Genomic DNA, 27,755 nt, shown 5'->3' with positions numbered 1-27,755 from the left:
GAAGGCATGTCGATTTTTAGCCGAGTGTGAGTGTTCATCAAGGGACTGTGTCTAGAAGACTTCAGAATGATGTGTAGACAGCTGACACAGCAACAGTTACTGTGCTCTCATCTTTAAAAGAGCCCTTTGTACCAGATGTCAGAATAACATCCTTACTGTAATCCTGACCTATGAGACAACATGACACCCTGGAGCTCTCGGAGGCTGCATTAGAACTGTTCTTTTTGTTCTGGTTCCTCTGGCCAGAACAAAAAGTCAGATCAATTTTTCCATGTCATTTGGAAATCAGTTGGCTTTTGTCTGTTTTTAATTGTTTCTTCCTAGAGATTTTCTTTCACAATCCTGAATAAATTAGATTTGGTAAAATAAATGATAAAAATTAGATTTTTTTTACAGATTTGAAAATGTCACCCTGTGGAGGTTTTTGTGTTGAAGTGATTGAGTCCATTAAAGGCCTGGTCGATATCTTTCATGTGATTTTGTGACACAGACATGTGTTTTTACCACATGTCTGTTCTGAGGGTCTGGCTGATCCAACCACTGCCTCCGCTTTTTAATAGGCTTCTGCTTGTGTTTACAATAGCAAGCTTTAAAGCTTCGTCATGAAATATATTCATCATCAATAGCCTCTCTCTTTCTCTCTCCCTGCCCCCCCCCCCCCCCCCCTCTCCCCCTCTCTCCCTCTCTCCTTCAGTGATCTTCAGCTCAGCTCGGAGTCATGAGGTAAGAACGGAGCTCTCCTTCTATGTATTTAATTCACATTATGATGGTATTATATGCACAGTATATGTTACCCGGGCTAAAGCGTGAATCCCGAGCCTCCTGTCCTCAATGGCTCGGCTCAGTTCGGCTCGGCTCGGCTCAGAGCTGTGAGTCACAGACAATGCGAGGCTGTCAGATCCGACGGTAGGAGGCTCTTTCCAAAACCTGCAGCTTCAAATCTAAATATGTAAGCTTTAAATCCGACGTTTATTATTTAAATTCTATTCTCAGAGCTGCGTTTTATCATGTTTTCATTCTATTCATCATTCATGCGGTTTTTTGGGGGGTGCGTCCTATTTTCTTTCTCCTCCTTCATGCGGGCAGACGATGGAGGGTGGCGGAGCTGATGAATCATAGATGTCGACACAAAAAACAACAGCTGCAGCAAAAACCCATTTCAGGGGTCAAATATAAGAATGGAAAAATGTTGCCGGTTTGATTGAGTAAGTATCCTAATTGGTAAATAGAACAGTACTCATGTCTCAGTGGGACCTCCATCACAGCCTCTGTGTCTGCGCGTCGTTGCGGGCCTCCGATTCAGGTGCGCGCTCGGTGAAGGCGGTGTGTTGTGGATCTGACCTTAGGTGGTTTATTTTCTGGCTGGTTGATAATTAGTGGCCGTGAACGTCTCCTGCGGTCTGTGTGTGTCTGTGCTGCTTTCATGGCCCTGCTGTCTCATAACTGTCTCAGTGGTGTTCTCTGTGTTTCTGTGGAAGCATGTCCTGATTGAATGTGCATGTTGTTAGATTCGGAGGCCTGTGGCTGGTGATTTGAGTTTGTATTTATCGTTTAGGCTATAACAAGACTGGGTCAGATCTCTTTAAAATATAATCAGTTACTGAGTAAAAATAACATGGCATTTTATTAATAAAGTTACCTGTATTGGAATGAAAAACTTGTAATATAATTTCAATTTCAAACATAATAAAACCTCGTAAATATTTCACCTTTTACTAAATCATTTTTCTCAAAAGATTTCAGGTCAAATGACCCTCACCACTGTGCGGATCCTGTAACACGTGGGATGCTCAAAACTTTTGTTTTTTCTACAGACATTATCATAGACATAATCAAATAATCCTTGAATATGTAACTATAATCTAAATTGTATTCCTCTTGTCACAGTAATCTGGGCTGATTATACATTATACTGTACTAAAGTCTACCCAGTCCTGTTTATTGATGAAATGATGTGATACTAAGGTGATTGAATCTCTGTAGGAAATAAGAATATTAAAGCTGTGTGCCCTGCTCTGATGTTTAGCACCAGACCTGATGAATGTTTCTGTTTTATAATGACAAGAAATAGCAGAAAATATTGTTTAAAACGTGTGAATATTCATACAAAAGATATCAACATAACAATCACTGTGTTTTTTCTCAAATTGAGCTCGTTTGTTGTTATTGAATAACTGAAAAATCGGACTATAAAGAGTTAATGTAGAAATTGTATTTTAATTGATTAATGCCATAGTGTGCAACAAGGTCAAGTATTAATAAGTCATTTCGTTTCACTCTGTCTGCTGTAGATGATGATTCTTAATTTACTTTGTATTGAAAAGCTTGTTTGTAATCATTCGAAGATGGATTTAGGAGTTATGATCACCAGCACGGTCTCACTTACTGTAGATGTTCCGTAATATTTCTCCAGGAGAGCCTTTAACAATAATTCCAACAGCAGGGTTCTCTCAGTTCTTCTCTTACAATATTTGGGGCACGTGTTATTATATTTCTTGATTGCGTCATGGAAGAGGAAACAGAGTGGAGAGGAAGTGAAGGTTAAATGTGACATTGGTGATCAGACGTGACCCACGTCATGAACACAGCACAGGCCAGCAGAAGTGTGTAGTGCTGGTTTAGTAAAGTCTGACGGCGGTCTGTAAATATGCCGGAGCCATGGTGTGGTTGGACTTTTCATAACCTCTCTTAATATAGAGTTGTATAATATCCAAAATTGCGTTGAATGCTGATATTCTGCAGATTTGAGGATTTCTCTGAACAGTGCTGATCCTAAAGCCTGATGCTGCTGACAGATGAGTGTGATGGAGTGTGTGCAGGATGCAGGACTCAGGGCGTGGCTCTCTTCTGTCTCTGTTTACTGACCAACATCGTTCAAAGGAAACGTCAGAATTTCTACCTTTAGAATCAAAGAGATGCGTTCATAATGATCAGTTCCCTGTGATTCACAGAAGAAGAAGAGGGCAGATGGTTAGGGTTGGCTTTTGTATTCCGATTGTATAATGGCTGATTGTTTTGGTTATAAAGTAAATATAATAAATAGTTTCAGTGTGTGTGGGACTGAACTCTGTGATCAAGTTGTAAAGCTAAACTTCAGGTTCTTTTTGCCGCTAACTGCAGTAAGCTTTATATGTGGCTTTACAATAAATATTCATTGATCATTTAAACCTGAATCAGTTTTTATTCAAACATACTGAGAATCTAGCAAAACCAAGTTACAATTTCACTTTTATATGTAATATACTTAGTGTTCTTCAAAACAAAGCTCCACATTGCATATGTTAAATCAAGTTTAAGTTACAGATAACGTTAGAAGAATCGGAGGATGAAACCCTCTTTATTTGTCACATGCATGCACACAGCAGAGCACACACAGTGAAATTAATCCTCTGCATTTAACCCATCCTAGTACTAGGAGCAGTGGGCAGCTATCGTGCAGCGCCCGGGGAGCAATGGGGAGGGGGGATTGGAGGTGTCCGGTGCCTTGCTCAAGGGCACCACAGCAGGGCCTAGGAGGTGAACTGGGACCTCTCCAAGTAAGATAAAGTTAGTTGTAGTCATTTTAGTCTGATTGAAAAGAGTTTGTAGCATAATCTGATTGAATGGACTCGTGTATGTATCACAGTGATATGAATACAACCAGAAAAAGAAAATGTTCTGCTTTTTCAGAAGAGGTGTTAGAATGTGTCCTTCAGGGATTCTCTGGTGTCTTTAGTGGTGGATATTCTCAAACACATTCAGCGCAGTCAAAGTGAATCTTTGGGGGTTTTGGCTGTTGTGAATTTAAGCTGTGCAGACCACAGTCTTTTTGGTAAGACAGACATGAGTCCCTTCTTCTCTGAGCTGAGGAGGCATTGATGATGTCACATTATAAAAAGTTGAATTTTAGGATTAGGACAGCTGCTGTCCAACACTGATCTGTCCTCTGTCCTGCGGCTGGAGGGTTCACTGTGCTGCTGATCTGAGGACTGAGAGCTGATCTGGAAACATAAAGGTCAACTCACGGAGCTTTTGCTCCAGAGCTTTCCTCAGTTCATGCTGGTGGACGTGTGTTTATCATGAATTCTGCTGCATGTTTTAAAAGCAGTTCAGATCTTTGTGGAGTGTGGTATAGTGTCTCGGAATTTGTAAATATACGAAAGACAAAACAAGCCCTCCGCCTTCATAAGTCACAGAGACAGAAGCAGCATATTGACGACAACAACAACAACAACAACAACAATAATAACACAGCCTTGTGTTTGCAGAGAGGAAGTGTGAGTGCTGATTCACTCTGTGATGACTTGACTGTTTGTTGTTTTGAATGAAGCTCACTGAATGTGCTGCAGTAAGTGCTTCATCCACCATCTTCCTCATCCTCCACCTCTTGTCCGTGTTTCTAACTTCCTGTCTGTGGCTCTCAGCTTCCAGCCCACATGGTTCGCACTTCACACTGAATATTAGAATCTTTAAGAAACATAAATCATAGTTTCATTTTTTCAAACGTTCAGTGATTTCTATAAAAAGCTGCTGTCTTTAGTAAACATGTTTTTACAAACATAGAGGAGAAGCTACGTTTGAGGGACTATTTTCAGCGGCAGATGACAGTGGTGCTCTAGTAAGTATTTAGGGCAGCAGGATGGTGTGTGTGGGATGTGACACAATATATTAGGCTTTGGTATCGCACACAATAGAATTCATGAATGATCCATTCACTGGGTCTTTTGGCTCTCAGGATTATTTGTTAGCTTAGCCTCTAGCATCTGTAAGGCAGTGACTGTTAGAGGAAATGCTTTTATTGTGTCAGGGAGTGTCTCCTCTCAGTCTGATGCACCACGTTCAATTAAAATGTCATCCTGGTTTTATTTGAACATTATAGTGTAGAAACATCCTGTCTGTCGCAGTACGGACTGAAGCTGTCTCAAACCCTGGAACACACTGAGAGAAGGGTATTGTGTTTTCAGTGGCAGATCTGTGTGTTCGACTGCAGTCGCTCTACACACACCGACGCCATTTTCTCCTCCTCTCTCTGCCTGAAGGATGCGGTTGCCAAGGTAACCAGACAGTCCCAAGGGGGAAATAGGAGGTACAGAGGAGGGGGAGGGGGAGGATGTGGGCGGAGCAGGGGTAAGTGAGTGATATACACGCTCTTTGTTCAGATACCTAATCCGCTTTTAATGTGTACACATTTATTATTGAGAATGTTACAAATCTGACAATCTGACAATACAAGCAAAACATTTTAAATACATCTTTAGTTTACCCTCAATATGTGCTTGGTATCTGCAGCCATCTGCGGCTGTTAAAGTATTTGTCGTTTCCATATAGGAAATGTTAAAACAACGTATGTATGGGCAGTGATGGCAAAGTCCGTAGGGGCTTGGGGCCTGGAAGGTCACCAGTTCAACTCCCCGAAAGACCAAGTGCTACCGAGGTGTCCCTGAGCAAGGCCCCGCTCCCTACACTGCTCCCTGGGTGCTGTAAATCCGGCAACCCACTGCTCCTTGACGGGACAAATGCAAAATGTACATTTCCAGTAAGGGTTCCTTCAGTTTCCTTCAACACAGACAGGAAGTCCCCTGCAGCAGGACGAGGAAGATCAGAAAGATTCAAGATTACATTATTACTTTATTGTCATTAGGTCTGAACCCACTGAACGATGTTTCTGTGTTTTCTGTTGAGTTGGTTTCTCAAATTCACTCAGTTCAATGTGCTCGTTATGATTCAGATTTCAGTGCAAAGACGAGACAAAATTTGGATTATGGATTCCATGTAAACTGTTTCTATAGACGCTCAACAAAGTGTTTTTTAAGATGTGTGTTCACGTGACCCAAAACATTCCCTCAGAATATAACTGTGGCTCCTCTGACTGTGAAATGATCAATCTGATGGAAGTATTACAGAATTAGGGCTTTTTCCAACTTTATTGACACTATGAACTTAGAATCAGAATCAGAAATCCTTTATTAGTCCTGCAATGGAGAGATTTAAAATATTAGCACAGCAAATTGTGAATACACTGAGAGAAAACACATGGAATATTGAGGGAGTAAACAATGCTGGAGATGGCCCCACACCTATCATGGAAACGGTAATTGTGTTCCTTTAGTGATTAATAAAACAGCACATACTCAGAGGCCATGCCATGTTCTGATCACCTTATGTTGCCCCACATGGGACAAACGTGCAGAAAATATACACTCCAGTCAGCAAGGTTGTTAGGTGCTAAAATGTTCCTATTGATTGGATTATTAAACGTTTACTACCCCCATACAGAAGGCACTAAGTCTCTCCAATCAAGTTGGTTACAGGAGGCTTGCTTTATACAGATTGGGTTATTCTGATTAATTGTGAAATATTTGGGAGCCAGTAAATGCAGAGTGTGAGGGTGAGGATTTGACTGTAATGATGAACCGTAACCATGAGATACTGCGGGCAGGGTAGATTAATGATTCTATTTTTATTTATCTGAATATTCAAAGTGACTGAGGCTGCAAGAAGAATGTCTGAGATGTGGTGGAGTAGAAGCAGAGCGTTTCATTATTTGTCTTCTCATAGTCTCTCTTACTTTTTATATATATATATGGGTTACATGCTTTAGATCGGCCGTTGCCATAGCAACTCCACATGTCCAAAGGTCTGTGTTAACGCTCGTTTGAACTCTCCGTCTGATTCGTTATCCTCCTGGGAGCTCCCACATTTCCTGACCCAGCGTGCTTTGCTTGAGATTTTGTGTGTGTGTGTGTGTGTGTGTGTGTGCCAGATGACATGAGAAGCCGAAAGAGACATCACTTGATGTAAATGTGTCACCATGGCGATCGTGGGCGAGTGGGATGTTTGCCTGATATCATGTTAACCGTGTCACCATGTCATACAGTCCCGGAAAAAATGAAGAGACCACTTCAGCATTATCATTTTCTCTATTTTATTATTTATAGGTACAGTATGTCTGTCCACTAACACCAACACAACTTAAATGTATTTTATTTTATTGTATTCTATAAAGTACTGACAACATTTCTCTGGGTTGGAATTCAACAGACACTTGAATGGCTGCCATACATGTAGGGATAAAGATTTAAGAAAAATGTGGAGAGGTCTCTTCATTTTTCCGAGGTGTATATATATTGAACATCTCTTCAGATTGGGCAAGCAGTTCCTGTCAGAATTGGGGGAAGGACCCAAGTGCAGAAGCCAATAGAGGAGGCCGGGGTACAAACGGATAACAAAAGGCGAGCTTTTATTTATGAAAAAGCTGATAACAAAAATACAGAAAAAGTCCAAGGCAAAGGTATCACAATAAAAACACAGACAAACCGGTGGAAAATGGAGGGCTAACTAGGGAGATCCAAATCTCTACAGGGAACAGGTAAACAACGACGACACGACAAAGAACACAAAGGAAAGCACAGACTAAATACAGAGGAGGGTAATCACAAGACAAGAAACAGCTGGGAAGGGGAGACACACAGGGGCAACAGGTGAGCACGATCAGACAATCAGACAGGAGGGAAACTAAAGACAGGAAGTAAATTAGACAAGACAGGAAGTGAACAAGCCAAGACAGGAAGAGACAAAACAAGAAACATTTCAAAAATAAAACCGTAAACTATAAATACAGAAACTGAAATCCTGACAGTTCCTCTAGTTACCGTGGCACATATGGATTAAGGCGAAAATGTGCTGGGCTTCCTAGAAAACAAGCTTCTTTATAACTAAACTGCTGCTGACTTGAACATTTCTCTGACGTGAATCCAGAGCTGTGAGTCTTTTAGTGAAGAATTTGCTGGAAAACAAACCTAATGCATCATTTCAGAGATCGTTTTCCTCATTATCTTATAGAAAAAGTAATTCAACCGGTATTATGTTTCCTTTAGGAAGTATTTGTTATCATTAGAGGAGAAACCTGGGTTTTACATGCAGTGATGCAGTGTGTGAAAGTTGCATGCCGCTTTTGAATTGAAGGATCAAGTTTCATGTTATTTACTATCATGTGCACAGCAGCTACAGAGAAGCAGTGGTTGGCAATAAAAGCTGTCAGGCTCCCACCAGCTGTGCTTATTGCTGTATGGAAAAGGTAATCCTAAAAGTATCATGGTGATGCTATCTCTGTCTCTGATCTGTTCCAGCTCCTTTCCTGATTAGCTGATGAGTTAATCTAGCGGCACTTTTACCATCAGTGGAACTGCTTTCAGCTCTCATGATTTAATGTGCATGTTGCCAAGTAAGGACAGAATCATCAGCTGGATTATATTTTGTAGCTGAAAGACAGAATGTTTGTTATGAAGGAGTGGGAATCACACAATGTGGCAGATGGTAGTGCACACATAACCCTGACACTGTGAAGGGGGGGGGGTAATAGTAGAAGAAGCTGAACTGACAGAACATGTTGCAAAAAGATAGATCAAATCAGATGTAGTAAAAGTAAAATCCAATGAAACAGCGTAACCTGAGAATACTTCCAGAAAGTCCACATTAAATGACAGTCAGGTTCCCCACCCTCTTCCTACCCACAATCCCCTGGGGTCAGCTCTTCATAATGAATGCAGCAGCAGTGACATTTGCTGCACCTACCGCCTGCTGACTTCAGATCTGCTGCACTGGGCATAAAACCCTGATGGCAGAGATACACAATCCTCTGAATAGCATCAGAAACAGTCAGTGGTTTTAAACATCGTCTCTAACAAATAAACAAAAAAACAAACAAACCGCAGCGCTGCGCTGCATCCTCCAGATGTTGCTCTGCGCTCTGACCCGTGGCCTGCACTGAAGGTCACCATTTGACTCACAGGACAGCTCCACAGAGCGCACCAAGCATGTGCAGTATGACCTCACTGTGACACAGACTCCATGTGAGCCTATTGATCGGTTTATTGTTAGATTATTCGCTCACGCTGTATGTTTCTCTAAACTGAGTAGTAACTAGACTGCTGTTATGATCATCCAGGAGGAATATAACATAACAGGTATTAAGGAGGATAATAGAATGCACAGAAAAGGCAATATTAAGATCAGTATGCAACCCTATCTGCTAAAATATTTTAGTAGTGTCAGAGTGGTTTAAATGACAGGTTTACAATGTTTCAAGTCAGGTGTTGATATGAACACGGAAGTTTGAATTGTTCCCTATGTCCATACTGAACATTATAAGATCCATCATCATTTTGGGGCAAGAATACATCAGAGCGTTTAACAGAGGGAAATGTTTTCTCATTTCATCGATAAAAACATGAGCTACATAATACTTTGTCATGTTAAAAAATCAAACAAAAGATTTTAATACAAAGCAAAACATGTCAGATATTGATCTCAACTAATTCATGTTTATGAAGTAGGTTAAAATTCATATAATGAATAGTGCAATAATATATATGTATTTTATATAAGTCATAGTTTTCAATATTTGTTACTGTTTTTAGAAAAAAACAACATGCAGCAGAAGAAGACAGCGAGAGGAAAGAGTTTGGTGTTTCAGACTGTTAGAGGATCAGATGAGTGCAGGCTGGAAACAGCCGCAGGAGAAACTTAGACAACATGTTATCTAACAGACTGACGTGGAGCCAGAGTAAGAGTGACAGACCCCTCGCTTTGAGCCATGATTTGGTTCATTTATTTTCTGTAAAATATGGACATCACAGTCATGTTGGGGAAATATGTTCCTGGGCCCATATCGATGACCCAGTTTCTCTGTCTCTCCTGCCCTCTCTGAGCTTAGGCCTGACCTTGGGCTGCTCTCAGTGTTCTGTCTCCTAACTCCTGCCTGTTGGTGTCAGCTGATGGAGGTGATAGCGCTCTGCCTGTGTTATCTTGTTATGCAGAATGTTGATTATTCTCTCAGAACCAGCGTAATACATGGGACCGGGGATAGATCCATCTTGTGACAGTCTCTCATCGATCAATCTAACACCTTCTCCTCCTCCTCCTCCACCTGCAGGAGGCGCTGCATAGTGTGAAGATGGCAAACGCTTCCTACGACCAGCTGGCCCACCAGGTGGAGGCGCTCCGTAAGGAGAACTCCCACCTGAGGAGGGAGCTGGAAGATAACTCCAACCACCTATCCAAACTGGAGACTGAGACCACCGGCATGAAGGTCAGTGTGGAGAGTACACCAACACAATCAAAACCACCAAAACCACCAAAACCAACATAAACACCATCAACACAAACACCACCAAAACCACCAAAACCACCAAAACCACCAAAACCACCAAAACCACCAACACCACCAACACCACCAAAACTACCAAATCCAACATAAACACCATCAACACCAACACCACCAAAACCACCAAAACCAACATAAACACCATCAACACCACCACCACCAAAACCACCAAAACCACCAAAACCACCAACACCACCAAAACCACCAAAACCACCAAAACCACCAACACCACCAACACCACCAAAACCACCAAAACCACCAAATCCAACATAAACACCATCAACACCAACACCACCAAAACCACCAAATCCAACATAAACACCATCAACACCAACACCACCAAAACCACCAAATCCAACATAAACACCATCAACACAAACACCACCAAAACCAACATAAACATCATCAACACAAACACCACCAAAACCAACATAAACACCATCAACACCAACATCACCAAAACCAACATAAACACCACCAACACCACCAAATCCAACATAAACACCACCAAAACCACCAAATCCAACATAAACACCATCAACACCAACACCACCAAAACCACCAAATCCAACATAAACACCATCAACACCAACACCACCAAAACCACCAAATCCAACATAAACACCATCAACACAAACACCACCAAAACCAACATAAACATCATCAACACAAACACCACCAAAACCAACATAAACACCATCAACACCAACATCACCAAAACCAACATAAACACCACCAACACCACCAAAACCAACATAAACACCATCAAAACCACCAAATCCAACATGAACACCACTAAAACCAGCACTAACACCAACAACACCAAATCCACCAAATCCAACATAAACACCACCGACACTAACACCACCAAAACCAACACAAACACCACCAAATCCAACATAAACACCACCACCAACAACACCACCAACACTAACACTAACACCACCAACACCACTAACACTAACACCACCAACACCACTAACACAAACACCACTAACACTAACATCACTAACACTAACACCACTAACACTAACACCACCAACACCACTAACACCACTAACACCACCAACACCAACATCACTAACATCAACACCCCTAACACCACCAACACCACTAACACTAACACCACCAACACCACTAACACCACTAACACCACCAACACCACTAACACCACCAACACCACTAACACCACCAACACCACTAACACTAACACCACTAACACTAACACCACCAACACCACTAACACCACTAACACCACCAACACCAACATCACTAACATCAACACCACTAACACTAACACCACCAACACCACCAACACCACTAACACTAACACCACCAACACCACTAACACCACTAACACCACCAACACCAACATTACTAACATCAACACCACTAACACTAACACCACTAACACCAACACCACTAACACTAACACCACTAACACCAACACCACTAACAGTAACACCACCAACACCACTAACACCACTAACACCACCAACACCAACATCACTAACATCAACACCACTAACACTAACACCACCCACACCACTAACACTAACACCACTAACACCAACACCAACACCAACAACACCACTAACACTAACACCACCAACACCACTAACACCACTAACACCACCAACACCAACACCACTAACATCAACATCACTAACACTAACACCACCAACACCTCCAATATCAAACATCACTAACATTAACACCACCAGAATTAACGCCACCAACACTAACACCACCAACACTAACACCACCAACACCACTAACACCAACACCACTAACACCACTAACACTAACACCACCAACACCAACACCAACATCACTAACACTAACACCACCAAAACCACTAACACCACCAACACCTCAAACACCAACATCCCTAACATTAACACCACCAGCATTAACGCCACCAACACTAACACCACCACCAACACCACCAACACTAACACCATCAACGCCATTAACACCACCGCCACCACCAACACCACTAACACCACCAACACCACTAACACTAACACCACTAACACCACCAACACCAACATCACTAACACTAACACCACCAACACCTCCAACACCAACATCACTAACATTAACACCACCAGCATTAACACCACCAAAACTAACACCACCAACACCACTAACACCACCACCAACACCAACACCAACACCACCACCAACACCAACACCAACACCAACACCACTAACACCACCAACACCACCAACACCAACACCAACACCACTAACACCACCAACACTAACACCACCAACACCACCAACACCACTAACATTAATGCCACTAACATCACTAACACCACCAACACTAACACCACTAACACCACCACCAACAATACTGGAAGCACATGGTGATTTGCAGTCGGGCTGCCTCGTCGTTTTTTTTTTTGTCCATGGTAATAAATGTTCTGGACTGGAACCAGAACATTTTGAAGCTATTTTATATAACTATAACAATTATTTAACCATCACAATTGTTGCCACTACATGTGGTAATACATTCTTCATAAATCTGTTATGTTCATTTAAAAAAAACTGATGCTGGCATGTTCCTTTAATGTGATTTACGCTGTACAAAGTAAGCTAATTGAAGATTAAAATATATGGTTATATCTACAGCTCTGGAGACCACTTCAAATGTTTCTTAAATCTCAATCTCTACATGTATGGCAGCCATTCCAATGTCTGTTGAATTCCAACACAGAGAAATGTTGTCAGTAGTTTATAGAATACAATTTTTTTTAAATCCTTGAACTCAAAGACATTCCTATAAGTAGTGAAACCAGAGAACTGATAATGCTGCAGTGGTCTTTTTCCAGAGCTGCATGAAGTCATGTCTTCTCTGTGCTGGAATTAAATGCATTTAAATGAACACTTATAATAAAATAAAAAATGAATTAATACTTATTTTATAACTATTCAGACATTTAACACATTGCAGGAAATATGAGTTACTCACTTTCTCAAATCTAAATCTAAAAAGAGCCTTGAACAAAAATAATAGATACATATAGAGCTCAGCAGAAAGAGAGAAACCTGTGAAAGCAGGCTAAGACCCAGAGCCTGCTGCACACAAATCCCATCAGCTGCTCACACATAAACACTAATGCACATGCACACCAGCCTGTGACTGCAGACACACACTCACACACACACACACACACACACACACACACACACACACACACACACACACACACACACACACACACACACACACACACACACACATACACACACACACACACACACACACACACACATACACACAATCACGTGTCCAGATGTGGACAGCAGCTAGATTATCCCACTCAGCTGGTTTCATCAGAATCAGGACATCTGACACACATACACATACACAAACAGAGTGAAACTGACAGCAGCTGGACATGACCTGCAGCAGGTGAGTCTGCAGGAGGACGGGACATTTTATTTTCACCGTTTGTGTGCAGGAGCTTACCTAGACATGAAGGAATAACCTCTGTTTATTTTCCTCTCGGATGAAGGGAGATTTTTTTTTCTGCTGCGTGTGTATTTTACCTTTTTATCTTTATGGGAGGTTTATCTGTCTTTTTGTTCTGACTTTTTTTTCAAGTTTTTTACTGCAATGATGATTTTTCTAAAAATGCATCAACTTGCGATATAGGACAATAGGATAGTTTGAAGTCAGAGGCAAAGAAGTTATGATGAACCTATCATAATACCTTGCATAATACCTTTGCCTTATCTGAATACAACCAACAGTGAACACTCTGTATGTTTCCTGTCTGTAAATCTGTGTCTGTTGCTCCTCTGTTGATGCAGGAGGTGTTGAAGCAGCTGCAGAGTAAACTGGAGCAGGAGGCCGGAACACTGGCGTCGTCCGGACGGAGCGATGTGCTGCACCAACTCAAAGGTCAGAATCAAGGATCAGTTATTGTCATAAAAAGATAGGAGGGATTCTACCGACTGTTTCTAGGCTCCGCTGGGACAAATCCTTATCCACAGAGAAATTAATCGAGTCAATCAGTTAACCTGATTGGCTGAAGGTGACTCTGCTCGTTATGACTCAATCCAATTAAACAGCCAATTCATGTCAATTAGTTTGTTTGGACTGAATTCTATTTACTACAACTGAGAGCAACAGCAGCCATTATCATAGGATAAAGTCCAATTCTGTTTGAAAATATAGACAACAAATAGATGTATGGGAGAAAGAAGAAGGAAGAAAGAAGGGAGGAAGGAAGCGGGAAAGGAAGGAGGGGAGGATGAAGAAATTATTGCAGGAAGATATCAGGTAAGAAGTAAACAAGGACATGAAGGTAGAAGGAGTGGAATATGGATGGAAGGAAGGAAGGAAGGAAATAAGGAAGGAAGGAAGGCAGGCAGGAAGGAAGAGAGAAAGAAGGAAGGAAGGAAGGAAGGAAGGAAGGAAGGAAGGAAGGAAGGAAGGAAGGAAGGAAGGAAGGAAGATTGATTGATTGATTGATTGATTGATTGATTGATTGATTGATTGATTGATTGATTGGTTGATTGATTGACTGATTATTTGTTCCTCCCTTAGAGCTCCACATGGATCTCACTAACTACTACGAACTCAAGCATCAACCCCACAATCTGAGGCTTCTAACAGGCAGTGTGGGGGGGGCAGGGCCAGGTGGAGTTGGAGGAGCTGACGTGGACGACCGCCTGGCTCTGCCTCCTTCCTCCTGCTCCTCTTCCACAGCGGTGAGCAGAGCCCGAAGTCCGCTCAGAGCGCTGTCCCGTCTGAGCTTAGGTTCTGGGGGGGAGGCCGCTGCCGCCATGCTGCCGCATCACTTCCTGGACGGAGCACCGCCCAAAACAGCTGTCATCAGTGGAGCTGATGGACGAATGAGCGACCACCACCAGGAGGAGCTGTACAAGGAGAGGTGAAGAGTTTCTGGTGTTCTTGTAGAAGTGAGGTTTCTGCTAATGTGCTGCACACAATCTCCAGATACATGTAGAGATACGCTGTAGGGAGAAAGGTTCCATTTACATGTTCCATCTGTGCAATAAAAAAACATTAAAGAGAAGGAATAAGAAAAAAAAAACCACATGTGTAAAGATACACCCAAATGTACCTATGTGGTAGTAGTCATGCACTAGTAATAAAGCAAAAACAATTATAAAGAAATGATGAGAATGATGCATCAACTTAAAAATAAATACAATTAAAAGTGTTTATTTATTTATTACAACTTAATAATAATAATCATGTTAAATAAAATATAAAACAAAGTATAGTAAAATATAAACTAAATCAATAATCAAACAATAAAATGTGAGAGGGGGTTCTGTGTCCTTGTGTTTTCTGTCTAATGTTTTAGAAGAGTGCAGAACTGTAGGCCTGTTCGGGGGAAGCTTTTACCCCCTCTCTAGTTCTACTGGTCACTGAGCACTCTTATCTGGCGAGGTGTGCTTTGATTAGAGCCGCTGTGTTAGCGTTAGCAGCCCTGAGGCTAACGTGATATCTGTGTGACGTCTGCAGGAACCTCCTCCTGGGGGAGATCGACCGCGAGGAGAGGGAGCGCTGCTGGTACTTCAGCCAGCTGGACGCGCTGTCTCAGAGACTGGCTCAACTGCCCCGCATCGACACGGTGAGAACACACACAAACACACACACAGTGCCGCCGCTCCCATAACGCGCATTACGCGCTGTGCGTAGGGCACCAAGTGTCGAGGGGGCACCACCAAAAATAGCCTAATGAAAAATCGTCATAATAATTATAAGGCCGAAATTATTTCAGTAGACTATAGAAATATGAGGCACTTTTTAGGCATACTACTCAAAGGTACCGATGGTTATTGGGGGGGGGGGGGAGGGCATCATGAAGGAATTATGCTTAGGGCACCAAAATGGCTAGCAGCGGCACTGCACACACACAGGAGCACCTGCATCAGCACTCGTGACCGAAGACGTAATGCGTATTCCCATTTCTCTAAACACAACTCAGACTACAAAATGTGATCTCTATTGCATAAATAATAATGCAATAGTATATTAACATGTTTTATGAAATTGGTCATTCTCCATACATCCTTTTATTTGGGCAGTATGAACACATTTGAAATTCGAGGCTCATAACTTTAAAATGAAAGGCGCTACTTCTACTCAAGTAGACGTTCAGATATATAATTTTAAATGGGGCCAAGGAGTTGATGTAGAGTTCAATAGATTACTTAAATGATTAATAAGTCAACTGACTGTTGTTGCTCTACACAGTGAGTAAATCAGAGGTGTGTGTGTGTGTGTGTGTGTGTGTGTGTGTGTGTGTGTGTGTGTGTGTGTGTGTGTGTGTGTGTGTGTGTGTGTGTGTGTGTGTGTGTGGGTGGGTGTGTCCTTTAGTAGTTGAGTATCATGTGTGTACTGACGTCTGTGTGTTGTTTCAGTTTTCTCTGCAGATGGATCTGATCCGGCAGCAGCTGGAGTTTGAAGCACAGCAGGTTCAGTCTGTAATGGAGGAGCGTTTCGGCACCAGTGATGAAGTGGTTCAGAGGACGCAGGTGAGAAAGAGGCTGCTGTTTGTGCTCCTTCTGCTATAGCAGATCGTGTCATTCAATCATTTTTATGAACAATTAAACGGAATCAGAATCTTAATTAATTTGGATTAATTTTATTAAATTAGTTTGATGACTCGTTGAGGATGGTAAGCAACACAGACGTGTCTGAACAGTGCATGCCTGTGTGTGTTGCAGATCCGTGTTGCTCGTCTGGAGCAGCTGGAGAAAGAGCTGCAGGAGGCCCGAGGCAGTCAAGAGACCCAGCTACAGGTCAGACATACAGACAATGCACACACATCACACAAACAATACACAAACAGATGGATCACCACAACACACATAACAGCAGACAGTAAATATAAAGGCGGATTAAGGGTTCTCTCTGGGCTTCAGAAGTGTTAGAAGTGGAATTAGAGATGAGGTTCAAGTGTTCAGCAAGTTCAGGTCGGAACTGCAGAGGTAATGATGAATCTGACCTGTGACCTTTGATAGGAACAAGTTTGATCGGGTCTATTCTGGACCAGCCCAGTTGGTGTTGACAGATACATTAAAATCATTGTGTGAAATATGTCAAAAGTATCACTTGCTGCCAGTCGTTCTGACAAATGCTTTTTCTACGTATTTGTTTGTATATACAGTATGTCTGTGTGCAGACCTTACAGCTGGAACATGTCTCCAGCTTAATGCAGATAAACAGGCACAGGTGCTGATGCATAAATACCAACAGCTATTTTTAATGTAAGGAGCATAATCAACGAATCAGCTTGATGCTGGTGCTTAAGGATGGGATCCATTGTGATCCCCTTTGTCACTGCAGCAGTCGTTCCCAGTCTAACTCCACCTGACACAGTGCCACCGAGCCCTCATAGGCCCACACCCAGAAACATGGGTACAGAGACTCAGTGAAGGTGGAGGTGAAGGTATGGAGGTGGACCATGGTGTCGTGAGAGACGCAGTAGAAAGACAGTGAGCCTACAGACCAGTTTAGGTAAACCCCGACTCTGTGTGTGAAGGGTTGTGGCGAGGAGGACCTGAACCTCTTGTTCTGGTGGCACGGCGTGTAGCTTCTTTCTGAACACTCCAGACTCCACGAGCGCTCGTTGTGTCCAAGCAGACTGCTGGCTGTGTCTCCGTCTCTGGAGATGCTGTTGTAGGAGACGCCAATATCTGCTCCGCCGCTCCACACCACCTCCCAATACACTGAGTCCAGCAGCCCCTCCCTGCACAGGACCTGAGGGCAGCGCTCAAACCGGTCTGGGTGCTCTGTGGGCCGGTGGTCCGACCACACCCGAGTTACCTTCCTGTTGCCTTCGGACAGACGGAGCTCTGAGTTGGCAGTGTTGGGGTCAAAGGTCAAATAACAGGCAACTAAAGGACAACACAAGGAACAAGATTATTCATTTCAGCAATTATTACATTCTCTGGTGCTGTTCTGTTTTAAATCGCAGCAATGTCACCCCTATAGGTTTTGAGACTGAAATAAGATTGTAAGGAATGATGCTCAGAAACAAAAGGTTAATGATATTTCAGGTTCAATCCCTGACGATTAGCCATGATAAGTTGTAGCTCTAAACATGTGACATCAATATATGTAATCAATAAAGTATATTTTTACCCATGAAAGCTAAAGTAGAGGGTACAATCCCTCAACTCTTAAGTATTTAATAGAAATAAAAGTAGCTGTGGCTCCTAATGATGTTTTAGTTGTGCTCTTATTTACTTAAATCTGGTCTGCTGAGGATGTCTTCTCATCATCACAGGAACATAATATAATGTAACAAGTTATCCTATTGTTGGAGATTACTTCCTGAAAACAGTTGATTCTGCTTAAGAGTTCCTACTAAGCCCAAGCACATAGGTATTTGCTGTAGTGCTCCAGCAACATGAGCATGACAACCAGTCATATCTAAAAGAAGACATACAGAAAATAATAGGATAAAAAAAGAAGATAACAAAATGATTGAATTTGTGAGATGTAAATGTTAACTGTCTGAATACACATAATGTTTATCAGACAGAACGACCAAATGAAGTGACTTCCTGACACATGAAGCGGAAAGGTTAAAAATCCATGTGAGCTTACAGTTTTTCAGCGACCATAAGTCTCCCCCCGGCTGACCGCTGCAGGAACAGAAACAACAACATCATTCAGACCTGACGGAAAACATTTGACTATCAGCGGAGTGTTCCTGCAGGGCCCCTCACCTCCTGTGGTCTTTGTTTGGGTCTCTCAGATAAATGATACTGCTCTCAGAAGACAGAGGCTCCCAGGAAAGAGTGTCTGATGACTTTGGTTCTTCTTCTTCTTCTTCCTCCTTTATCCTCTCATGTTCTGATGACACTGTAGTGGAGTCGTCATTTTTGTAACTTTCTGAAACAGACGTATCAAATCAAATGAAAATGGAACTTGGTCAGCAGATTGGAGAGTCTGTCTGTAATATATCCAGAATATGCACAGTAAACCTAATATATTGTATATGTTCTGAGACAGATGTAAGCAATTCTAGATTACAAATTGTTTTGAGTTACAAACCATGATCAAACAGCTTGACAGAAGCAGCGTCCGGATTTTTGACCTCAATGGCTACATCTAGCCCTCCTTATTATTTGTCTTCCTTTATTTTGAATCAAGTTATTAATTTGAGCAAATTAACCCATAATATTGCGCTGCAAAGTTAAAGGTCCCCTATTATGCAAAATGCGCTTTATGATGTCTTTTATATATAAATACAGCCCCGTCAAAAATTAAGAGACTACTTCAGCATCATCATTTTCTTACTTTTTTATTATTGCATTCTATAAACTACTGACAACATTTCTCTGTGTTGGAATACAACAGACACTGGAATGGCTGCCATACATGTAGAGATAAAGATTTAAGAAAAATGTGGAGTGGTCTCTTCATTTTTTCCAGTGCTGTATGTGTCCCCGGTGTGTAAGGAGACTCACAAAGTGTCAGAAAATACAACCCTCTCTCTTTTCCTCCTTACCCACATCTCTAAAAACGGGGGTACAAACGAGCTGATCCAGATATACTGCTGATATGATTCCTGGCAACGTCCTGCCCACGTGATACGTCCCAACTCGTCCCCCATATACATTCGGCTAGAAGATACCCCTCCCCAGCTGTTTCGGAAGTAACATGGTCTGTGTTTACATTAGCAAGCATCGCTAGCACTCAGAGCTAACGCTGCACTGGAGAGACTATCTGTAATATAAAGGTCCTGTCCTTGTGGTAAACCGGGAGAGGGAAACGTTTGAGCTCTATACTGTTTCAGAGATAATGCTGGATGTGGTTTGGAACATAATATGGCGTTTAATCACGGCAGCGTTTAGCTGAGTTTCTCCTGGTAGAAAACTCTTCAGAGGAGAGATCATGACGCTCCAAAGGGACGTGACCAGCAGCAGCACAAAAGGGGCGTGGCCAGCAGCATCTCCAAAGGGGCGTGGTCAGCAGCAGCTAGTTCATTTAAAGCTACAGTCACAGAATCAGCACTTCAGGAACAGGGCTGAAATAGACGGGGATGAGGCATGCTACAATGGGGGAATTGTTTGGTATTTTGAGCAAAACACTTTTGTATAGATATTGCCCTACAATGTATTGCTTAAATATAGTATATTATGACACCTTAAAAACATATTTAAAGTCTTATGACATATGGACTAGGGATTATCTGTAAAGGTTTCTAAATGAATGTTTGGTTTAACAGGGAAAAGATCCAGCCTACCTGCCTGTGGTGTAGGAACCATCTCCTCAGTTTGAATTGTTTCAGAAATACTTTTGTCATCAGAGACAGTTATATCCCCTTGCCTGCCCTCCACTCCGTTCATCCTGTCTTTCATGTTTTCGGAGATTTCCTCTTCGCTGAATTTCTCTTTGATGGACTCTGAGAGGTTTCCCTTAAAGCCAGCGTCCATTTGTTCCTGCTCCTTCTCTGAAAATGCATTTTTAACTTCCTGACAGTTCTCTGCTTTCAGGACCAGAGTCTTCTGGTCTCTTCTGAAAAGGCTTTCGGCTGTTATTTTAAAGGTGTTGGAGGACTCTTCCTTGGCCTTGTTGTCCCTCTCCTTTGAAGAACCAATTCGGAAGACGTTAGAAAGGTCGTCTTTAAAATTGAGAAAGCTCAGCCGGTTCATGGTCTTCTCTGCTGACTGACTTGTTTTAGTGTCTGTGGACTTGGTCTCTTTCGACACACTGAAGACACTGGTCATGTCTTCTTTAAACTGGCTCAAGTCCTCTTTCAGGAGTTTGAGCGTACCAATGGCAGGTTTATTTTCTGCCTGACTTAATGGGTTGGTGTCCTTGTCCCTAAACACCTTCCACACTTCTTCCTTAAACTGGCTCAAATCTTCTTTGATGAAACTCAGTGGGCTTATGGATCTCTTATCCCTCTGACTTGTTTGACGAAGGTCTTTCATCCTCGTGTTTTTGTCTTTTTGGTCTTCTTGTTCACCATCATCGATCACATTGTCCTCTTGGAGAGATATTTCCGGCACTTTCTGCTCCTTTTCCTGTGTAGGTTCCTCCATATGACTCAAACGTTCAGTTGTGTTGTTGGAGACTTCAGAGACCACCTGTATTATCAAATACATGTTGAATTTGGTAGTAAGTAACAAGTTATCATTAACATTGGCTTATGGTTAGAAAAATTCTTCCATTCACAATCATTCATTTTTCTTTAACTCGTTTTTGTCCCTAAAACACCAAAATTATGTTAATTAAATCACTTGGGTTCAAATAAGGTCCAACATTTTAGCGATATCATTGTGATTAGCATGTGATGTTAGCATGCTGGTGTTAGCATGTAATAGAAAAACTCCACGTTGTGTTAGTGCGGACCCACATAGCTGCCTGCATGACTCTGCATTAATCTTGCTTAATGGTTCCCTACTTCAGAAAATGAAATGTTACACTTTCAAAATGCTTATTATAGTCTAATCAACAGAGCAAACCCAAAACGAAAGAAAAAAAACCCCCAAAAAACCAAATTGAATCATTTAAAACAATGACAAGCAGAACATGCTCAGATGAGAGCAGCTGGAGCTGAGGTCTGAGGTTACTGCTGTCTCTACTCCTCTCAGCTCATGTTCAGACTTGTTCTTTTATCTGAATCAATCACAGCGTCTTAGTCAGATACTTACAGCTGCTTCAGCCTCCAAGTTTCCGGACATTTCTTCCTTTGAAAACACACCAAGAGGATGAATAAAGTATTTCTGAAGATGATTAAAAACAAATCCAAATGTGTGTATCCTCAGTCTGAGTGTTGTGGCTGCATCCTGCATCTATCTGAGTTGAAAAGGACGGTCAACATTCTTTCATGCAGCTGAACATGTTTCTGGTTCGACCAGTTTTTCTCCATTTTTCCCTTTGACTGCTCAGTTGAGTGGTTCTACTCTGGGTGTTCCTGCTTCTTTAGAAAAAGTGAGCCCTTGGCTGCTCGTCACTTCTTCAAAGCCTTAGTTTAGGTTTAGATTTTTAAGAAGAAGTACACCTCAAGATTCAATACAAAAGGCTCTAAACTGTAGGAATTAAGGTAGTGAGTAAAGTTTTGCAGAAGTACAAGTTTAAGCAGTCGTTCTTGAAAATAAAAGTTATCTAAACACAAAATATGGTAATGACTAAGAAGTTACTGCACTGATCTGTGTCTGTAAACTAAACACATCTTACATACTATCACATTATTGAAGATAAATGTACTTTAAATTAAAAAATGATGAAAGTAAATCCAAAACATTACATTTAAGAAAAAGCTTATTAAGAGATGGTGTAATAATTAAAAAACAATTGTATTTTTTGCAAATGTATTTTTTTGCAAATGCACATTTACAAAATGCTTTACAAAAAGATCTTAAACGACATAAAATGAATAAATTCAGAGACACAGAGAAAGTACTGAACTTAAGCACAAGTTTGAGGTACTATACTTAAGTTTGATTATTTTGTCATTTGTACTTCTGCTTTAATACTGTTCAGATGCATTTATTGTATTTTATTTAAACCACTAGTTCAGACCATAATAAAATAATTCATACAGATAATAATTTAACCATATAAATCATTTTCTCCTTTGGACTGTACATGCCCACCATCACCAAACAGTAAATCAATTAATATGCTTAACAGATAAATCAATATAGTTGCAAATGGAAACATAGCCTGTAATAAATTATATAAGATAATGTACCTAGGGTGACTACATTTGTTTGAACTTTTATTATCTTGTTAGTTCTTCAGAGTTCTTTACATGAAGGTTCTGGGTCTGTAGAACCTGAAGAACATGTTTCAACGTATAGAGGTCTCTCCTCCTCCTCCTCCCCCATCTCCATCTTGGCTCGTTGCTATGCAAAGACAGGTCTGAGAGCTGAGCTGTGATTGGTTGTTGCCAGGTTGCAGGGCTGGCACGGAGCGAGTCTGAGATAAAGACACAGAGTGACTCCGCTTCCCTCTGAGAATAACAACGAGGCAGCAGGGAAATAAAAACATCACTGTAAAGAGACCAGCTAATACTGTCTCCTTTCTCCAGCTCAGCACCTGAAGAACGCCGGCACAGCCTCTTTGTTTCTGTCCCCGCAGTTTACGCTCCAGGCTTTCACTCTGAGGGAAGGGAGGTTCTGTGCTGCTCACACACACCCATATTCTGGATGGTCCACCTTACACCTCATCTGGACTTACCCTAACCCTAACCCTAGGTTTCTTAAAGTGTTATATGTGTGTAACTCAGGCCAACACTCCTGTACATTTATTTAAGAATCAAATCAAGAAGAATCCCGGATTATAAGGAGACCAGAGAACTGGGTCAGACCTAGTCGAAACTAAACGGGAAGATAATCTGACCTGGGCCAGCTTTTTGTCTGTCAGAACCCAGAATGAGCTCATTTATTTTATTTGAATGTGATTAATGAAAAACAAGTATAGAACTTTAATTAAATGTAATTATATATCTTCAGAAAACAATAACTTATAAAATAACAACATTATAAATAGTCCAGAAGAAATTATGTTTATTTAAGACAGTGAGAAAAAACAGCACCTCGTTAAAATGCAGGTCATTGTTTGTATTTATGCCTAAAAAATGAGGAAAACATTTTAAGATTAAATGTAACTGAAATGTCATGCACAGGTAAATAAAATCCAGTAGAATCAAACCAGAACCAAAAGTGGAACCTCGCACCTTGCTTTATGGTCTGTTTCACTCTAGATTGAATCATACTCTACACCAGCGGTTCCCAACTTAGTGGAGTAGAAGTACAAAGTAGCAAATGTTGAAATACTTAAGTAAAGTACAAGTACCTCAAAATAAGTACAGTACTAGTACATTTACTTACTGCAGGTATGTTTTGTGTCCTAGCAGCACTGAATCCACACCATACCTAAAATAAAGCAATGTTAATTCTGTTTCCAATTTGTTCATTTTTCCCTTAAAAAAATATAAATTAGAAATGATAAAAATACAGTTAAAGTACCGGATCGATAAGCAGTATCGTAAGAGTAGTAGCGTTAAATCTTAACGATACCCCTCCATACACACAAGTCATTGATAGGTAGGCTCTGTGTGGAATACGAATAGAATAGTGATGTTGTTATTTGCAACCTGCAGTACAAATAGTTAACGATGATTAATATATTTTGATTTAGAAAAAGTAGGCCTACTAGTTTCAATCATGCCTAATTATTTAACAGTGCAAAGGATTATTTGCCAATACAAGCACTTTAGTTCATGATCAATCCATAATAACATATACAATTATATTTGGATCCTTGTGTCTTGTTATAATTAGTAGAAAAAATGTAATGTTTGTAAAACTTTATACAATTAATCCTACCAATGTAGGTTGGACCGAGTTAAGGGGGCTCGAAAATATTTCTAATTACCCAAGGGGGACCTGACTGCAAACGTTTGGTAACCACTGCTCTACACAATGAACACTCTGCTGTATTAACAAGCGCTACGAACTACTCATGAAATATTTATAACATTAGGAAATGTTTACTGTGGTAATATATCGATAGAGATTTATGGTCCTTTTTCATAGACTTCTATACATTCAGACTTCTTCTGGAAACCAGTAGTGGCCCCTGGTGGCATTGCAAGTGTAAAGCTCTTTTGCATACTGTATAAACAGCCGCTGAAAAAATTAAGAGACCACTTCAGCATTACCAGTTTCTCTTGTCTTATTATTTATAGGTTTGTTTTGAAGTTAAATGATTTTTGTATGTTTTATTGTATTCTATAAACACCTGACATTTTTTTCTCTGTGTTGGAATTCAACAGACACCTGATTGGTGTAATATGGAGTGGTCTCTTCATTTTGTCAGGGGCTGTACAGTTAAAATACTCTATATAACAGAAGCAACAGAACCAGACGGTGATGGTATTATAAGAACTCCCAGTGTAGTTTATCCAGCTCTGGACTGTCTCCTTGTGTCATCCTGCATCCAAGGGTGCGTCGGTGACATTTCCTGGCAGTCTGTCCTCAGATGTCGGTGAAGATCTCTATGAGTCCTGGCAGTGAAGTGATCCTGTTCCCTCTCGCCTCCTCTTGCCTCCTCTCGCCTCCTCTCACCTCGGTGACGTCCATTTTGTGGTCATGTGTGCAGCTGGCTGTTTAATGGAGGAGTATTGGATCAGAGCCACACATAGTCACAAACACCCAGGAAGAATTATACAGGCATCCTTTGTTATTACACATGCACACACGCGTGCATGCATGCGCGCACACTCATTTGGATTCACAGACTGAAATCCTCAGAGTCGTATCAAAGCTTTCATCCCCCTTCTCTCATCCCGTCACCATAGCAACGCCTAAGGGTGTGATGTGTGAGCCAAAGAATGTCTGCAGACAAAGAGGAGTGTGTGTGTGTGTGTGTGTGTGTGTGTGTGTGTGTGTGTGTGTGTGTGTGTGTGTGTGTGTGTGTGTGTGTGTGTATGTGTGGATTAGCGTTTTTTTGTTAAATGCTTTCAGAAAGAAACAGGCATGTCTCGATCTGATTGACCGACTCAACAAAATAAAATATAAATAAAATAAAATAATGAAAAACATAAAAAGAAAAGTAGAGAGGTAAACAGCAGTAACAAAGCAGAGGGAATACTCACGATACGTGGCCTACTTTCCACAACTACTTCAAGTACCTTGCTTTATGAAATCAGCCTAGATGTAAGACTGCTTCAGGGAGCGGTCTGTGAGTCTACAGGATGGGTGATAAGTGTAAGAAGGATCACATTGAAAGTATTTATCCTCCCTCTCTGTTTTGCTCCTGTTATTAATATAACATGATTCAGCCCATGGCTTTTAAACGCACAGAGAGCAGAAATGGGTCAGTGTTTTTTCCCTCCTTCTCTGGCATTCAGCCCAGAACTGACCTCACCTAATGCATCAGAGGATTTCTAAATAATATGAACTAAAAAAATCCATACAGAAATATGGTTAGGAGCTATGTGCAAAACACTCCTTAAATGGAGGATAATACTGTTTTTCCATGCCATATATGTAATGTGTTTTTAGGAATCTATTATTTTATGTTTATCATTTTTGTCATTGTATGTAAGCATAATAATGTAATTATTAAAGTAATAAATAAAGTAATAATAATAAAATAATAATCAGTTTAAAGAAAGAAAAAGTGATTTGTCTGCAAAGATCAATGGATATCACAGAGACAGATATGGCCATATAAATGTGGCATACATCATTATGACACCCAACACTTGGTGTATTGAAATGTCACGTTTAAAATGCTTGGATAGTTTGTGTATTGCTGCCATAACTGATCATCTCTGACAGGAACCTCACTCTACTAGGTTCTCTGTTTGAAAATGTGTTCAAATCAAATCAAATATCTTCAGTTTCTCCCCCTCATCCTCATGTGTGTGGTGTGTGTTTGTGTGTGTGTGTGTGTGTGTGTGTGTGTGTGTGTGTGTGTGTGTGTGTGTGTGTGTGTGTGTGTGTGTGTGTGTGTGTGTGTGTGTGTGTGTGTGTGTGTAGCTGTCTGGAGCTGAGAAGCCCCCTGCTGGAGAGCCGGAGAATGGAGGCGCAGCAGCAGGAACAGAAGCTCCTGCAGACGGAGGCAGCAAGGTAACAGAGAGCTTTGTTCCCTTCTCATAATCGCAGAAAGCAGCAGCCATGAGTCAGGCAGCAGGCCAGCATTATAAGAATATATATAGACCTATAATATCGGCCTCAGTCTGTAGGGGATTGTTGAAGGACGGCAGCATCATTTACAGCAGCTTGCTGTTCCCGGTTGGTGGCGCTACGTTTTTGGGTCAATGTGGCTATGTAGATGTTAACAGGGCTGGCCCCATGTAATGCTTGTCAAATTCAAACGAAGCAAAGTCACACCAATTTCCTGTTTAATACCAAAATGATGGCAAGGTCATTGCATGAAAACAATTTTAATAACTTTTCATCCACAAAGCTTGAGTTGGTCCTGACAAAATTTGAAGACTCCCCCCACAAACTTTCATGAGTTTTGTTCCATTGCAAGCATCCCAGAAACGTGTTAACATAAAATAAAGTAAAAAATATTATAATTCTATCAGTTGGACTAGGTCCTCCGCAGCGTCTCTGTCTGTGGCCTCTCCATATAACAGGTTTACTGCCCTCCCTTCAGGTGGAGATGGTGTTCTGGCTGCTCTCCATGCTCGCCAACAGAGATAAGGAGCAGATGTCTCGCACTCTGCTGGCTCTATCCAGCTCTCAGGACAGCTGCATTGCCATGAGAAAGTCTGGCTGTGTCCCGCTGCTGGTCCAGATCCTACATGAAGCCCCCAGCGGGGGGGAGACGGTGGCGGGAGGGACTGTGACGGGCTGCAGCAGGGAGGCCAAATCTAGAGCAAGCGCCGCCCTTCACAACATCATCTACTCCCAGCAGGACGAGGGCCAGGCCCGCCGCGAGATGCGGGTGCTGCACATGCTGGAGCAGATCCGGACCTACTGTGACAGCGGCTGGGACTGGATCGAGAGCCATGCAGGGACACCATCCCCTGGAGGAACCAAAACCACCGGTCAGTCAAGTTCTTAACACTCTGACAAACCAAAACCATTGGTCAGTTCAGTTCCCTCTATACATTTGGAAATGAGAACCACC

General features: G+C 41.5%; 2 protein-coding genes across 2 annotated transcripts in view; one reads left to right on the top strand and one right to left on the bottom strand.

Moving 5' to 3' along the window:
- The first annotated feature begins 723 nt into the window (after nucleotides 1-723).
- The window catches only part of apc2 (APC regulator of WNT signaling pathway 2), a 39,363-nt gene continuing 12,331 nt past the window's right edge, over nucleotides 724-27,755 (top strand). The window contains exons 1-9 of the mRNA XM_063891480.1: nucleotides 724-949; nucleotides 9,914-10,069; nucleotides 13,973-14,063; nucleotides 14,712-15,057; nucleotides 15,657-15,765; nucleotides 16,559-16,672; nucleotides 16,865-16,939; nucleotides 26,654-26,743; nucleotides 27,279-27,672. Coding sequence (XP_063747550.1) covers nucleotides 9,935-10,069; nucleotides 13,973-14,063; nucleotides 14,712-15,057; nucleotides 15,657-15,765; nucleotides 16,559-16,672; nucleotides 16,865-16,939; nucleotides 26,654-26,743; nucleotides 27,279-27,672 — 1,354 coding nt within the window. The 5' untranslated portion in view covers nucleotides 724-949; nucleotides 9,914-9,934. The remainder of the gene's footprint in view (nucleotides 950-9,913; nucleotides 10,070-13,972; nucleotides 14,064-14,711; nucleotides 15,058-15,656; nucleotides 15,766-16,558; nucleotides 16,673-16,864; nucleotides 16,940-26,653; nucleotides 26,744-27,278; nucleotides 27,673-27,755) is intronic.
- On the bottom strand, nucleotides 16,767-22,024 carry LOC134869653 (zinc-binding protein A33-like). The gene is made up of 5 exons (XM_063891476.1): nucleotides 21,812-22,024; nucleotides 20,398-21,244; nucleotides 18,875-19,040; nucleotides 18,753-18,790; nucleotides 16,767-18,037 (listed from the first exon to the last, which is right to left on the bottom strand). Exons 1-5 carry the CDS (start codon nucleotides 21,950-21,952, stop codon nucleotides 17,478-17,480), a joined length of 1,752 nt encoding a protein of 583 aa, XP_063747546.1. The 5' UTR covers nucleotides 21,953-22,024; the 3' UTR covers nucleotides 16,767-17,477.

Source organism: Eleginops maclovinus, chromosome 9 (assembly GCF_036324505.1).
Source record: "Eleginops maclovinus isolate JMC-PN-2008 ecotype Puerto Natales chromosome 9, JC_Emac_rtc_rv5, whole genome shotgun sequence".
NCBI classification, from domain to species: domain Eukaryota; kingdom Metazoa; phylum Chordata; class Actinopteri; order Perciformes; family Eleginopidae; genus Eleginops; species Eleginops maclovinus.
The sequence above is the reverse complement of the archived record's forward strand: the minus strand, read 5'-3'. Positions and strand labels throughout refer to the sequence as shown.

What these genes read in the sequence shown, in the direction of transcription:
- LOC134869653 (XM_063891476.1), bottom strand. Translation starts at nt 21,952, where the DNA reads ATGCAGGATGCAGCCACAACACTCAGACTGAGGATACACACATTTGGA. An exon ending in ACTTGGAGGCTGAAGCAGCT is followed by an intron (nt 21,245 to 21,811) that starts GTAAGTATCTGA and finishes TTGATAATACAG; the next exon opens with GTGGTCTCTGAAGTCTCCAA. An exon ending in CCAAACAAAGACCACAGGAG is followed by an intron (nt 18,791 to 18,874) that starts GTGAGGGGCCCT and finishes CTGTTCCTGCAG; the next exon opens with CGGTCAGCCGGGGGGAGACT.